Source organism: Neophocaena asiaeorientalis, unplaced genomic scaffold, assembly GCF_003031525.2.
Source record: "Neophocaena asiaeorientalis asiaeorientalis breed wild unplaced genomic scaffold, Neophocaena_asiaeorientalis_V1.1 scaffold40, whole genome shotgun sequence".
Lineage (NCBI taxonomy): Eukaryota > Metazoa > Chordata > Mammalia > Artiodactyla > Phocoenidae > Neophocaena > Neophocaena asiaeorientalis.
In genome coordinates this window covers 1,486,581-1,499,188 of record NW_020185335.1, presented here as the reverse complement: position 1 = coordinate 1,499,188, position 12,608 = coordinate 1,486,581, and the positions used below count along the sequence as shown (strand labels likewise).

General features: G+C 41.1%; 1 protein-coding gene across 1 annotated transcript in view; it reads right to left on the bottom strand.

Moving 5' to 3' along the window:
• PKD1L3 (polycystin 1 like 3, transient receptor potential channel interacting) overlaps positions 1–8,418 on the bottom strand; it is a 53,598-nt gene extending 45,180 nt beyond the window's left edge. Inside the window, 3 exon segments of the mRNA XM_024735707.1 lie at positions 72–178; positions 6,374–6,490; positions 8,409–8,418. Coding sequence (XP_024591475.1) covers positions 72–178; positions 6,374–6,490; positions 8,409–8,418 — 234 coding nt within the window.
• Between the last annotated feature and the right edge of the window lie 4,190 nt (positions 8,419–12,608).

Below are 12,608 nucleotides of genomic sequence, written 5' to 3'. Positions count from 1 at the left end.
GGGGGGGGGGGGGAAGGACGGGGGTGGAGAGAGCATGTCACGTCAGGCAATCAAGAAGAGCACGATTTCACTCTGCACGAGATGGGAAGGTACTCGGGGGCTCTGAGGAGCAGGATGTTCTGATTGTGCTGGACGCCCTCGGACTGCTGGGTTGAGAGGGGACAGCAAGGGGCCAGGCCTGGAAGCAGGGCGATCAGGAGGCACATGCACAGTTTAGATCGGTTGCTCGGAGACAGTGCGCAGTGGTTAGGCTTCGGCACATGAAAGGCTCTGAGAAGTCCTAAGGTCAAAAACCTTTGTTGGGCTTCCCTGGCGGCACAGTGGTTGAGAGTCTGCCTGCCGATGCAGGGGACACAGGTTCCTGCCCCGGTCCGGGAAGATCCCACCTGCCGCGGAGTGGCTAGGCCTGTGAGCCATGGCCGCTGAGCCTGCGCGTCCGGAGCCTGTGCTCCGCAACGGGAGAGACCACAACAGTGAGAGGCCCACATACCGCAAAAAAAACAAAAAAAAATCTTTGTTTTCCTTCCTTCTGGCAACATTTTAAGAATGTTGGTTGTTATCTTACAGAATATCACTTGGGAAATGCTGCTTTGAGGGGTATTTATTTCACCCCTGTTCTCTTTTATGTTGCTGGAAAACTTACATTTTGCAGTTAATGTTGGATCAAATAAATATGCATCTATATTTAGACATCCACTAAAAGGTTTCTATGCAGGACACAGAGGCAAAAAGGCTGAGAAGTTTCTTGAAGGTGAAAATTTTTTTTTTTTTGGCCATGCTGAGTGTCTTGCGGGATTTTAATTCCCTGACCAGGGATTGAACCCATGCCCCCTACAGTGGAAGCATGGAGCCCTAACCACTGGTCTGTCAGGGAATTCCCTTGAAGGTGAAATTTATAGATTATGCAGAGGTCCTACCCTTATGTTCCTTTCACTCAGATTTCTTTCTTTTTCCCTGTTTAAAAGAATTATTTTTTAAAATTTATTTATTTTGCGTGGGCCTCTCACTGTTGTGGCCTCTCCCGTTGCTGAGCACAGGCTCCAGACGCGCAGGCTCAGCGGCCATGGCTCACGGGCCCAGCCGCTCTGCGGCATGTGGGATCCTCCCGGACCGGGGCACAAACCCGTGTCCCCTGCATCGGCAGGCGGACTCTCAACCACTGCGCCACCAGGGAAGCCCCTAAAAGAATTATTAAATGTTATTGCATTGCATATATTTTGGTAAGATGCCACAAGTCCTTTTTTGGGATGAAGCAGGGAATAAACCAACAACCAACCAACAAATGCTAACAACTATACCAACATATACTGACATATACCAAAGCCAAACAGAGGTTTTCAAATTTTCTCTAATAAAGCATCCACCAAACCTGATTCTTTCCTGCACTTAAGTACTTTCCTTTCCTTCTTCAAAAATTATATCCAGAGCCCTCTACGAGACAGTAGAGTTCTGCCAGGACCCACCAAGAATGACAAGAAGAATAATATTCCAAGATGCGCACTGTGAAGGTCAGTACTTACTAGAGTAGCGCGAGCAGGTTGGTGGCATGTGGTTGAAAGATGAGCGGCTACTATAGGAAAAAGAAAGTCAATGAAGCTCAAGGAAAAGTTTTAGGATAGAAATATTTCTATTTCACTTGGATTATTCATGGCTAAAAAACAACACAAACTGTTTTATATAGGAAACCACAGTGATCATTTCCCACTGTTGATACATCTGTAGACAAGCCAGAAGACTGACGAACAGGATGGAGGATTGAAAACAGAAACTGGATTCTACAAGTCAAAAATCTGGGGTCCAGAGCTGGTTTGCCTTTCACTGTAACTATGAAGCCTTGAGCAAATGACTTAACCTCTTAGTTTTCTCATCTTGAGAACCGGTGTAACAATATCCAACGATGTGAAAATTAAAGCAATGTATGTAGAGCTGAGAAAACCTCACCTCAGGTTAGGGTCATTAGGTTGACAGCTTGCTGAGAACAGCAAACTAACCCAGAACTTCAACTGTCGATCTGAGAAGGGGTTATGACCACTAAATAAGCCAACAGGCTGCTGAATTTAGGGGGATACAATTTCTTAGTCTCAGACAAATGCGTTTTGACAGATCTTGCCTTAAAAGATAAGGAAAAAAACAAAGAATAAAATGGAGCCTATGAATAGCACTTTAGAACCTGGGAATTGACTCCAAAGGACACAGAAGAAGGTGTAGCTCTGAAAATCATCAACAGCAAAATCCAGAAGAATATTTCAGAAAGCTGTTTAATATCCTTAATTGAAAGTCTTTTTTTTTGTCTGTACTGTGAAACAGAGAATCTTAAAGATAAACCAACTGAAGCTAATATGCATAAAAATGAGATGGATTAAAAGAAATAAATGATAGTAGAGGATTTCAAGAAAACCAAAAATGCTACAGAAAAATTAAGATCCACGTTGGAGGTAATACAGGACAGAACTGAGGTGGAAAAGTCAAATCAGTGGTACGCAGGATAAATGTCAGGAGTTCTTTCAGAATGTACCAGAAAGAGTGATAAGTAGGAAACCATTGTTTCACTTAAAAGAATGACAGGAAAGATATGGAGGACAGGAGCCAGCAGGATAGCACATAGGTAACTGGTATTGCTCAGGGACAAAACCAGAGCAAATGAGATAGAAGGGATAAGTGGGTAGAATAGAATAAAACTTTCATAAGCCAAGAAAGACGTATATATGCCACATCACATTCTAGGCAAAATCGGTGAAAAGTAACCTAGGGGCATGCTAAAAAAAAAGTTTCTGTAGCACAAGGATTAAAAAATTCTACAAGCAATCCGATATGGGGAAAAAAAGGCTACCAGAAAAAAAAGGGGGAGTGGCTAGCCTTAATCTTTTCCACTATGGCATTAAGCGCCAAAAGACAATGATGTCTACAGAGTTTTGAGGGGGAAGACTGTGAGGAAAGAACTGCATCGCTTTCATTGTAGAGTGTTGGTTATTCTCTATGTCCTCCTTTCCTTCCATGAGAACATGGCAGTTCAGCTGAGGACTACGTTTCCCAGCCCTCCTTGCTTGCAGTGGTGTGGACATGTGATCAGGTCCTGGCCAATGGGATATGAGAAGTAGTAGATGCAATTTCCAGGCTGTGCCCTTAAAAAAAAAAAAAAAAAGATCAGTCCCCACCCCACCCCTCTCTCCTTCCCACTTGCTGGAATGTGAACATAGAGTGCAGGGTGATAAAACATAGACCTGAGATGGATGCTACAAGTTGATGATGGCAGAACAAGGAAGAGCTTGGGTCCTGTAAACCACTGATCCTTTCAGCCTTAGACCTCTTACTCAGACTGTTATCTAAAAGAGAAATGAACTTCTATTTTGTTTAAGCTACCATTTTGGCCTTTGTTACAGCAACTGATCCTACCTTTTAACTGTACACCCTGCTAACGTATGCCTCACTGATGTTAAAGTAACCAGATCAGGCCCAAGATGGAGTCACTCATGCTAAGCTCCACATCAGCAAACAGCTCTTCCAGGAAAGGAAGGCCAAAGTCAACCAGTCAGTGCCTGCCTGCCCAGTACAAGTTACATAACCCAGCTCCATCACTTCCCTTTGCTCCTTATAAGAGAAGTAAACTTGCATTAACCACTTAGTAAATGCCCAGTATAACCTCCCTGCTCCTGCTCATCTCTGTCTATAAAAATCTCTCCCCTTGTACAGCTCTTAAGAGATCCTGTCTGTCTGCTAGAGTGGGTGTTGCCCAACTCATGAGTCACTGAATAAAAGCTTACTAGATCAGTAAGTTGTCTGGGGAAAGTTTTCCTTTAACATTAGGAAGGGACAAGAAGGACCCCTTTTGATTATTCACAAGCTCCCAAAATATTTCCACCAATAGATCTTTCTTGAAAAAACAATTGGAATAGAGATGAAACGAAATTAAGAACTCGGAAGTGGGAAGTTATGGTACAAAGTGGTTGGTGATAAATACAAAACCAGTTAAAACAGAAATAAATTCTAAATTATTGTTGGAAATCTGGCTTTGATAAAAGCATGAAAAAAGTATTAAATTGTATAGTATAAAAATAATTATTTACTATAACAATAACCTGAATAAAACCCACAGAATATCCTAACAAGATCTAGTGAGTGAGGGTGGGGAGGTGAAAAAACTAACCTGTGCTATAATTCTATAACCAGATGAGGGGATTTCAAGAGAGACTGTTTCATTCCTGAGCCCGACAACTAGAAAAACATTAAGTATAAGAATGTGTTTAGGGCTTCCCTGGTGGCGCAGTGGTTGAGAGTCCCCCTGCCGATGCAGGGGACACGGGTTCGTGCCCCGGTCCGGGAAGATCCCACATGCCGCGGAGCGGCTAGGCCCGTGAGCCATGGCCGCTGAGCCTGCGCGTCCGGAGTCTGTGCTCCGCAATGGGAGAGGCCACAACAGTGAGAGGCCCGCGTACCGCAAAAAAAAAAAAAAAAAAGAATGTGTTTAAAAAACTTCTTGAAGGTAAATAATTAACACAAGACTACTGAAGAACAAAATTTCAACAAAAGACAAAAGTAAGGAAGCGTTAGAACCAGAAAGCACAGAACAAGGCAAGGAATGACATGTTATTAAAATAAAGTTGAATAAACTCTACTATAAAAATATTCTCAGTGAGTGAAATAATTAGATGCATTTACATGAAATTTAGTAGGTACACACCTAAAGCAAAGTGACATGAAATTTTTTAAAGGACCCCACATACATAAGTATAAGGTGACCTCCTTTCTCAATGAGATTTTTTAAAGTTATTTTTGAGCAAATTTGACTATATAAACTTGAAGGATGTATGTGAAACAAACGTCTACTTATTTAATTCAGTAATTTAGTTTTACAAAGGCATAATTAAAATCACGTTATACAAAGTAGTATATTAACTTAGAAGCTTTGCTCTTCTGAAACTCAATTTCATGACATAGCTTTATTCAAACTTTTCAAATGCATCTTCAACATCACTGCTTTCATTATAACCAGAAGAAATTTCAGAATTATTTAGGTTTTCCAAAATATCTCATCTTTACTTCCGCCTAATTCTATCACTATCTTTTTTCCCAACTCACAAGTACTCATTTACAAAGTATTCAGAAAAGCTGATTTTTACATTTGTTCTTTAGATACATATTCTCTCTAGATGAGAGAACGTCTCTGCAACAATCATACTTTCTAAATTGCTTTTTTAAAGGATACTTAAGGGGCTTGTTGACAAGGACACCCAACCCTTGAAGTTGTGCACTGCCACCCCTAAGAATATCACTAGATCCACTTTTTATTATTTTAATTTTTTTAAAGAGTTTTAAAAATTTTTATTTATTTTTGGCTGCGTTGGGTCTTCGTTGCTGCGTGCGGGCTTTTCTCTAGTTTCGGCGAGCGGGGGCTATTCTTCGTTGCGGTGCACGGGCTTCTCCTTGCCGTGGCTTCTCCTGTTGCGGAGCACGGGCTCTAGGTGCGTGGGCTCAGTAGTTGTGGCACGTGGGGTCAGTAGTTGTGGTTCGCGGGCTCTAGAGCACAGGCTCAGTAGTTGTGGCGCGTGGGCTTAGTTACTCCACAGCATGTGGGATCTTCCTGGACCAGGGCTCGAACCCGTGTCCCCTACACTGGTGGATTCTCAACCACTGCGCCACCAGGGAAACCCTAGATCCACTTTAAATTTGTCTCTTTTTTCACCCATTCTGTCAGGTGATCTCTATAATTAGCCAACATTGATATTGATTGAGGTCATTTCATACTCATGCATTTTCCCCAAATAGTATTTGTTTTTCAAAATTTTTTTTTAAAAAAGGGAGAATATCACGATATGAAAGACTTTGCAAGGGCTTTAACAGGACTCTTTTTTGATGGAAACTTTTGTGGGAAAAAAACTTGTCTTAGGGCTTCCCTGGTGGAACAGTGGTTAAGAATCCGCCTGCCACTGCAGGGGACATGGGTTCGAGCCCTGGTCCAGGAAGATCCCACATGCTGCGGAGCAACTAAGCCCGGGCGCCACAACTACTGAGCCCGCACTCTACAGGCTGCGAGCCACAACTACTGAGCCCACGTGCCACAACTACTGAAGCCTGCACGCCTAGAGCCCATGCTCTGCAATAAGGGAAGTCACCGCAATGAGAAGCCCGTACACCGCAACAAAGAATAGCCCCCGCTCGTCACAACTAGAGAAAGCCCACGCACAGCACAATGACCCAACACAGCCAAAAATAAAAACAAATAAATTTAAAAAATGAAAGCAAACACTGCAATATTAAGATCAGACAAAATAGAATGTAAAGAATATTTACTGAGTACCCGTGATGTGGACACATTTCGGCATTAATTAAGTCTTGTGCATCCCTTAAGGGTGGAATTGATTTCACTACACATTACCTGAGGTCATTTTGTTTCTCAGTATTGTGACTTCTCTTTTTGTCCTTTTGGGTTTCCTATGTGAATGAGAATTATTCCCATTTCTTTCATAACTGGCATCTTGGTCTGAAAAGGCATCTATTTGGAGGCCAATGCAAAAGTTAACTTATAGGATAAAACGCTAGGTGGAAGTCTATAAAATAATCAGTACACGCACATATGTGATAATTAAAACACATATGTTAAAGAAAACAAATTCAAGGTAACTATCCAGTTGTTTTTAAAAAGAACAACAACGTAGGAATTCTGAAGTAGGTCCTTTGCTCTGGAGCACAGCCACAACATCTCAAAATTAGGTCCACCAATTGGGTCAACAGTGAGAAGACAGAGAATTAAGTTTCCTTTAGGAAATTACATTCTAAGCATAAGATTCTCCTTTGTATTTGATAATCCTTATTGGCAGAGATTAAAGAGTTCAGAAGGTGGGCGACAGCATTCTTGAATGTGCCTCTCTGTATTTCCTGTTTCTTACCACGCTGCTGAACGTGGCTGGAGAAATCATACAACCCCGTTGACTACATCTCAGCTTAAATTCAGGATCATGAACCACGAGGGGCCTGCGTTCACCCTGCCTGGTAATCGATGTATTTCCCTAGTCTATTCTCACTTCCACTCTCCTGGGTGGCCCTTTCCCACTTCCTCCTCATTCTCTCCCCTCAATCTTGCCATGTCTTTATTGTAAAACCCGAGTTGTTTAGCCTGTAAAGCTTCCCAGTTCTGGATTTTGCTGACTGTATTCCCATGGTGCCATCTCACATGTTCTCAGTTCTGACTTTTTATAAACTGGTTGGCTCTAGAGGCTTAATCAGATTCAAGTTCTACTTTCTATAAGAATACTTAGTAGGTGGTGTCAAGTGCTTCCATCAGGAGTCACATAATGTCTGTGTGATAACTAATAACTTAGTCTAGCAGCCATTGGTGATTATTCCCTAGATCCATTTTTTCATTAGGGATTGTGGGAACTTGTGTTTCATGTTTTATTACAAACTATTGAATTTATAAATATCAAAACATCACGCATGTACTACTTAAACAAGAGCTATAACACACTAAAAACAAAACCAAAGTCAAAGCTCAATTATTCAGAAGTAGTAGCAAGTATGTAATTTGACCTAATGATATGTTGATGCTTCTCCTAAAGCACAGTGTTTCAAAGGATGTGCAACACTGTGACCTTAGCCAGAATGCAGATAGGTCTAAAAATATTTTTAGATGTCCCTAGGATAGATCTCCATTTATCAATGGCTGTCATATCATCCTATGATCGTTAGTTTGAAGTAATGAGTTTATAATATTACTTTACTTTACCAATGGCATGGAAGTATTTCAAAGTTTTCACAACCAGTACAGCTGTCTTGGCACTTACAAGAGGAATATTACAACACCACTTTTAACACAAACTGTTACTTTTTATTCCAACTTGTTTACTGTTCCGATTTCTTAATGCTCTTACATGTGAGCTTTAAGTGTTTTTATTTTTAAAGTAAATGAAAAATGAGTCCAACTATTCAAATGTTGAAAAAGTCAGTAAGTATCTGAAGTAATATTGTACAATATGAAGCATCAGACTTCTTTTTTGAACGTTAAGTATTTGAACATTTACAAATACTTCTCCTACCGGCATGCTATTTTGGAAGAGGCATTTCTTAAATTCATAATAAGATGTATAAACACTCTGATAATAATGCTTAATACCAATATTGGATCTCCAGAAGTGTTTTCACCATTGACATGAACGTGAAGCTATCTAGAAGCAGAAGGTAAACTTTGAACAAAAAATTGGAACTGTACAATAACGTTAACAGTGATAATTGCTATAGTATGCCGCGAATTGTTCTAATACCTTATTTGTATTGTCTTACTTAATCCTCATAACCATCCTTGGAAGGACACTGGGCTGCATGGAAGTTCAGCTGCTTGCCCAGGGTCGCAGAAACAAGATGGGAACCCAGGAAGCCCGACTCCACAGCTCCAGCTCTTCACCACAGTGACCTACTTCCTCGCATTATTGGAACATAGACTCAGAATTTACAGAACTGGCTTGGGTAAATTGAACAGAATTCTTTTTGTCCAAGATTTTCTTCTGCACAAACTTTCTATGTTCCACAGCAGAAATCTCTTGCCAGTACGTGAAAAATACCAGGAAATGCATCTTCACTCCAAAACCAAGAGTAACTGAGAAAGTCTAAAAGCTCAACTCTTGGAGAGTGAAAAATGGATGGATAATCAACACTATTTAGACTACATTAGGGGTTGTTTTTCCAATCCTGGAGATGGGTCTGGCGAAGTACACTCCTGTGATGATGAGAAAAGCACACAGTTGTAAGATGGCTGCCAGTTCTAGGGATGCAGTTTGTAAGAACGAAACACTTGGGCACTTGTGCAGAGATTATGCTCACAGCCTTGGCCTCATTAACAATAGCATGCTTACAGCAGAAACTAACACAACTTTGTAAAGCCACTATACTCCGATACAAATTAATTTTTTAAAATAGCATGCATGTTATCATGGCAAAAGGGACAAAGATATCACAAAGAGCTTGAAAGGGTGACGAAGGAGAGGTCTGAAGCTAGAAATATATTACTTCGAAATACTGGGTCCTTTCAATAGCCAGTATTTGAGGAAGGTGATCTTTTTTTCTTGCAATAGAGAAATATTGCAATGTATTCTGTTTTATGAAGCATCCAGAGCTGCTGTATATTTTGATAAGAATATATTTGTGATTTTTTTTAAAAAAAGTGCAACAAAATTTTTACCTAAACAGTCTGAGACATCATTGAGAATTCTCAGAATTCTCTGTCAATTCACTGAGCTATGAACAAATGCTTTGTGACTACTGCATGAAGAACGTTAATTGAAAAAAAAACCCCAACTACGCACACCCCCTGCTTAATTCTTACCTCCTACCTCTGAAGAAGCAAATCTCTAAATGATAACAAGCTCCCCTATATTCCACTGTACTCTGTGTTCCTCCTTTGTTTCCTGTTCTTCCCCCTAAAGCCCAAATGCTAAAAGGACTGGAGGGGTACGTGTGGTTATGGGGTTTATCAGTCCACTTTCTCCCACAGCCCACCAAGTCAGGAAGTGAAGGGAATGTCAAGGAATGGTTCTGCCCCACTACCAGAGGGGCTGCAGGAGGAAGCCTCTCCCGTCCATCACTCAGACTCTTTACCTACTGCTCTCACACATTCTCCTTGTTTACAATCAGTTTGCGACAATTAGGTCTTTGGCAGCATGTGGTCTCATCACTTAACAGCCTGGCAAATGAACTAATGCCCCAGTGAGCACAAGTCCACTTTTGACGAGATCCGACTGGGCTTTCGGAACAGGTAAATGCAGGTGGGCGTGGGGGCCCAGTGGGCTGTGACATCTGCTGCAGGGAGACCAGACCCAGATGAGGCTCATACTCAAAAGTCGTACATTTAGAAAAATGTAACTATGAAGACCAAATCCTGCTAGCTTCCAATAGATGGAAATTTAGGATTGCTCCCCCAACAAATTATAGTTTATTTTTTCATATAATGCATTAGCACAAGGCTTAGTATTAATTTACCTAGACTTCAGTGAAGATGATATAATAACGCCTTGGATTTTTCTCTAAGACCACAGGATTATGGTGCATAATTTTGAAAATATCTGTGTAAGAAAGACAAGAGGCAAATAATCTCCAAGGTTCTGTTAGGAAACGTGGGGCAGAGAATGATAAAGAGATATTTACCGGGAAAATAGAGCCCGTGCTCCGGAGAGAAGCCGCCGCAATGAGAAGCCCGCGCACCGCAAAGAAGAGTAGCCCCTGCTCGCCGCAACTAGAGAAAGCCCACGCGCAGCAACGAAGACCCAACGCAGCCAAAAATAAAAAATAAAATAAAATTTAAAAAACGTGTTGGGGCTCAGCAGCTGCCTGGTCCTTTAAATACATTCTTGGTGGGTTTATCTTATTAGTATTATTCTTTTAGAAATTGGTAATAATTTGTCAAGGAGACAAAAGGTTTTGTTTTAAGGACCCAGGTGGAGTTCCTATAAGTTGGCAAAAGGGACAAAGATATCACAAAGAGCTTGAAAGGGTGACGAAGGAGAGGTCTGAAGCTAGAAATATATTACTTCGAAATACTGGGTCCTTTCAATAGCCAGTATTTGAGGAAGGTGATCTTTTTTTCTTGCAATAGAGAAATATTGCAATGTATTCTGTTTTATGAAGCATCCAGAGCTGCTGTATATTTTGATAAGAATATATTTGTGATTTTTTTTAAAAAAAGTGCAACAAAATTTTTACCTAAACAGTCTGAGACATCATTGAGAATTCTCAGAATTCTCTGTCAATTCACTGAGCTATGAACAAATGCTTTGTGACTACTGCATGAAGAACGTTAATTGAAAAAAAAACCCCAACTACGCACACCCCCTGCTTAATTCTTACCTCCTACCTCTGAAGAAGCAAATCTCTAAATGATAACAAGCTCCCCTATATTCCACTGTACTCTGTGTTCCTCCTTTGTTTCCTGTTCTTCCCCCTAAAGCCCAAATGCTAAAAGGACTGGAGGGGTACGTGTGGTTATGGGGTTTATCAGTCCACTTTCTCCCACAGCCCACCAAGTCAGGAAGTGAAGGGAATGTCAAGGAATGGTTCTGCCCCACTACCAGAGGGGCTGCAGGAGGAAGCCTCTCCCGTCCATCACTCAGACTCTTTACCTACTGCTCTCACACATTCTCCTTGTTTACAATCAGTTTGCGACAATTAGGTCTTTGGCAGCATGTGGTCTCATCACTTAACAGCCTGGCAAATGAACTAATGCCCCAGTGAGCACAAGTCCACTTTTGACGAGATCCGACTGGGCTTTCGGAACAGGTAAATGCAGGTGGGCGTGGGGGCCCAGTGGGCTGTGACATCTGCTGCAGGGAGACCAGACCCAGATGAGGCTCATACTCAAAAGTCGTACATTTAGAAAAATGTAACTATGAAGACCAAATCCTGCTAGCTTCCAATAGATGGAAATTTAGGATTGCTCCCCCAACAAATTATAGTTTATTTTTTCATATAATGCATTAGCACAAGGCTTAGTATTAATTTACCTAGACTTCAGTGAAGATGATATAATAACGCCTTGGATTTTTCTCTAAGACCACAGGATTATGGTGCATAATTTTGAAAATATCTGTGTAAGAAAGACAAGAGGCAAATAATCTCCAAGGTTCTGTTAGGAAACGTGGGGCAGAGAATGATAAAGAGATATTTACCGGGAAAATAGAGCCCGTGCTCCGGAGAGAAGCCGCCGCAATGAGAAGCCCGCGCACCGCAAAGAAGAGTAGCCCCTGCTCGCCGCAACTAGAGAAAGCCCACGCGCAGCAACGAAGACCCAACGCAGCCAAAAATAAAAAATAAAATAAAATTTAAAAAACGTGTTGGGGCTCAGCAGCTGCCTGGTCCTTTAAATACATTCTTGGTGGGTTTATCTTATTAGTATTATTCTTTTAGAAATTGGTAATAATTTGTCAAGGAGACAAAAGGTTTTGTTTTAAGGACCCAGGTGGAGTTCCTATAAGCTGAAAACAAATGCCAGAGATCAATAAAGCAATGGGCCTTCACAGCTAGGGTAGCACCACCTGTGTCCACACAACCGGCTATACCTTTAACTTTATAATAGATCTTTATTTGCTAAGTCTAAGCCGTAAGGGGATAGAGGACGATGAATATCTAAGTCAGTGTTGCTAAAAATTTAGTAATGTATTTTTTTTTAAAGAAAACCATTCTTGCAGACCCCTACGATGGATTTAAATTATCGTATTGTTTCTTAAATACATTTATACACAAAACTAGGCATAATCTCTCTCCTAAAGCTCTTACATAATCATAAAAGCTAAAGAATAAATATTTGATGAAAGAATGAATAGAAATTAAATATAAACAAAACTGAAAACCAATGAAATTCAAATTTTGCCAAACTAAATAGCCACTTAGCAGATAAACACAGCTCTGGCCTACGACTGCACAGGTTCTTTTGATTTTGTCATTCACGCTACTTCGTACTGTAGGGAAGAATCAATTCTCTCACCACTTTTCTTTAATTAATTTGCTGAAAACCTTTGTCCAGGGCTTCCCTGGTGGCGCAGTGGTTAAGAATCCGCCTGCCAGTGTAGGGGAAATGGGTTCGAGCCTTGGTCCGGGAAAATCCCACATGCCGCGGAGCAACTAAGCCC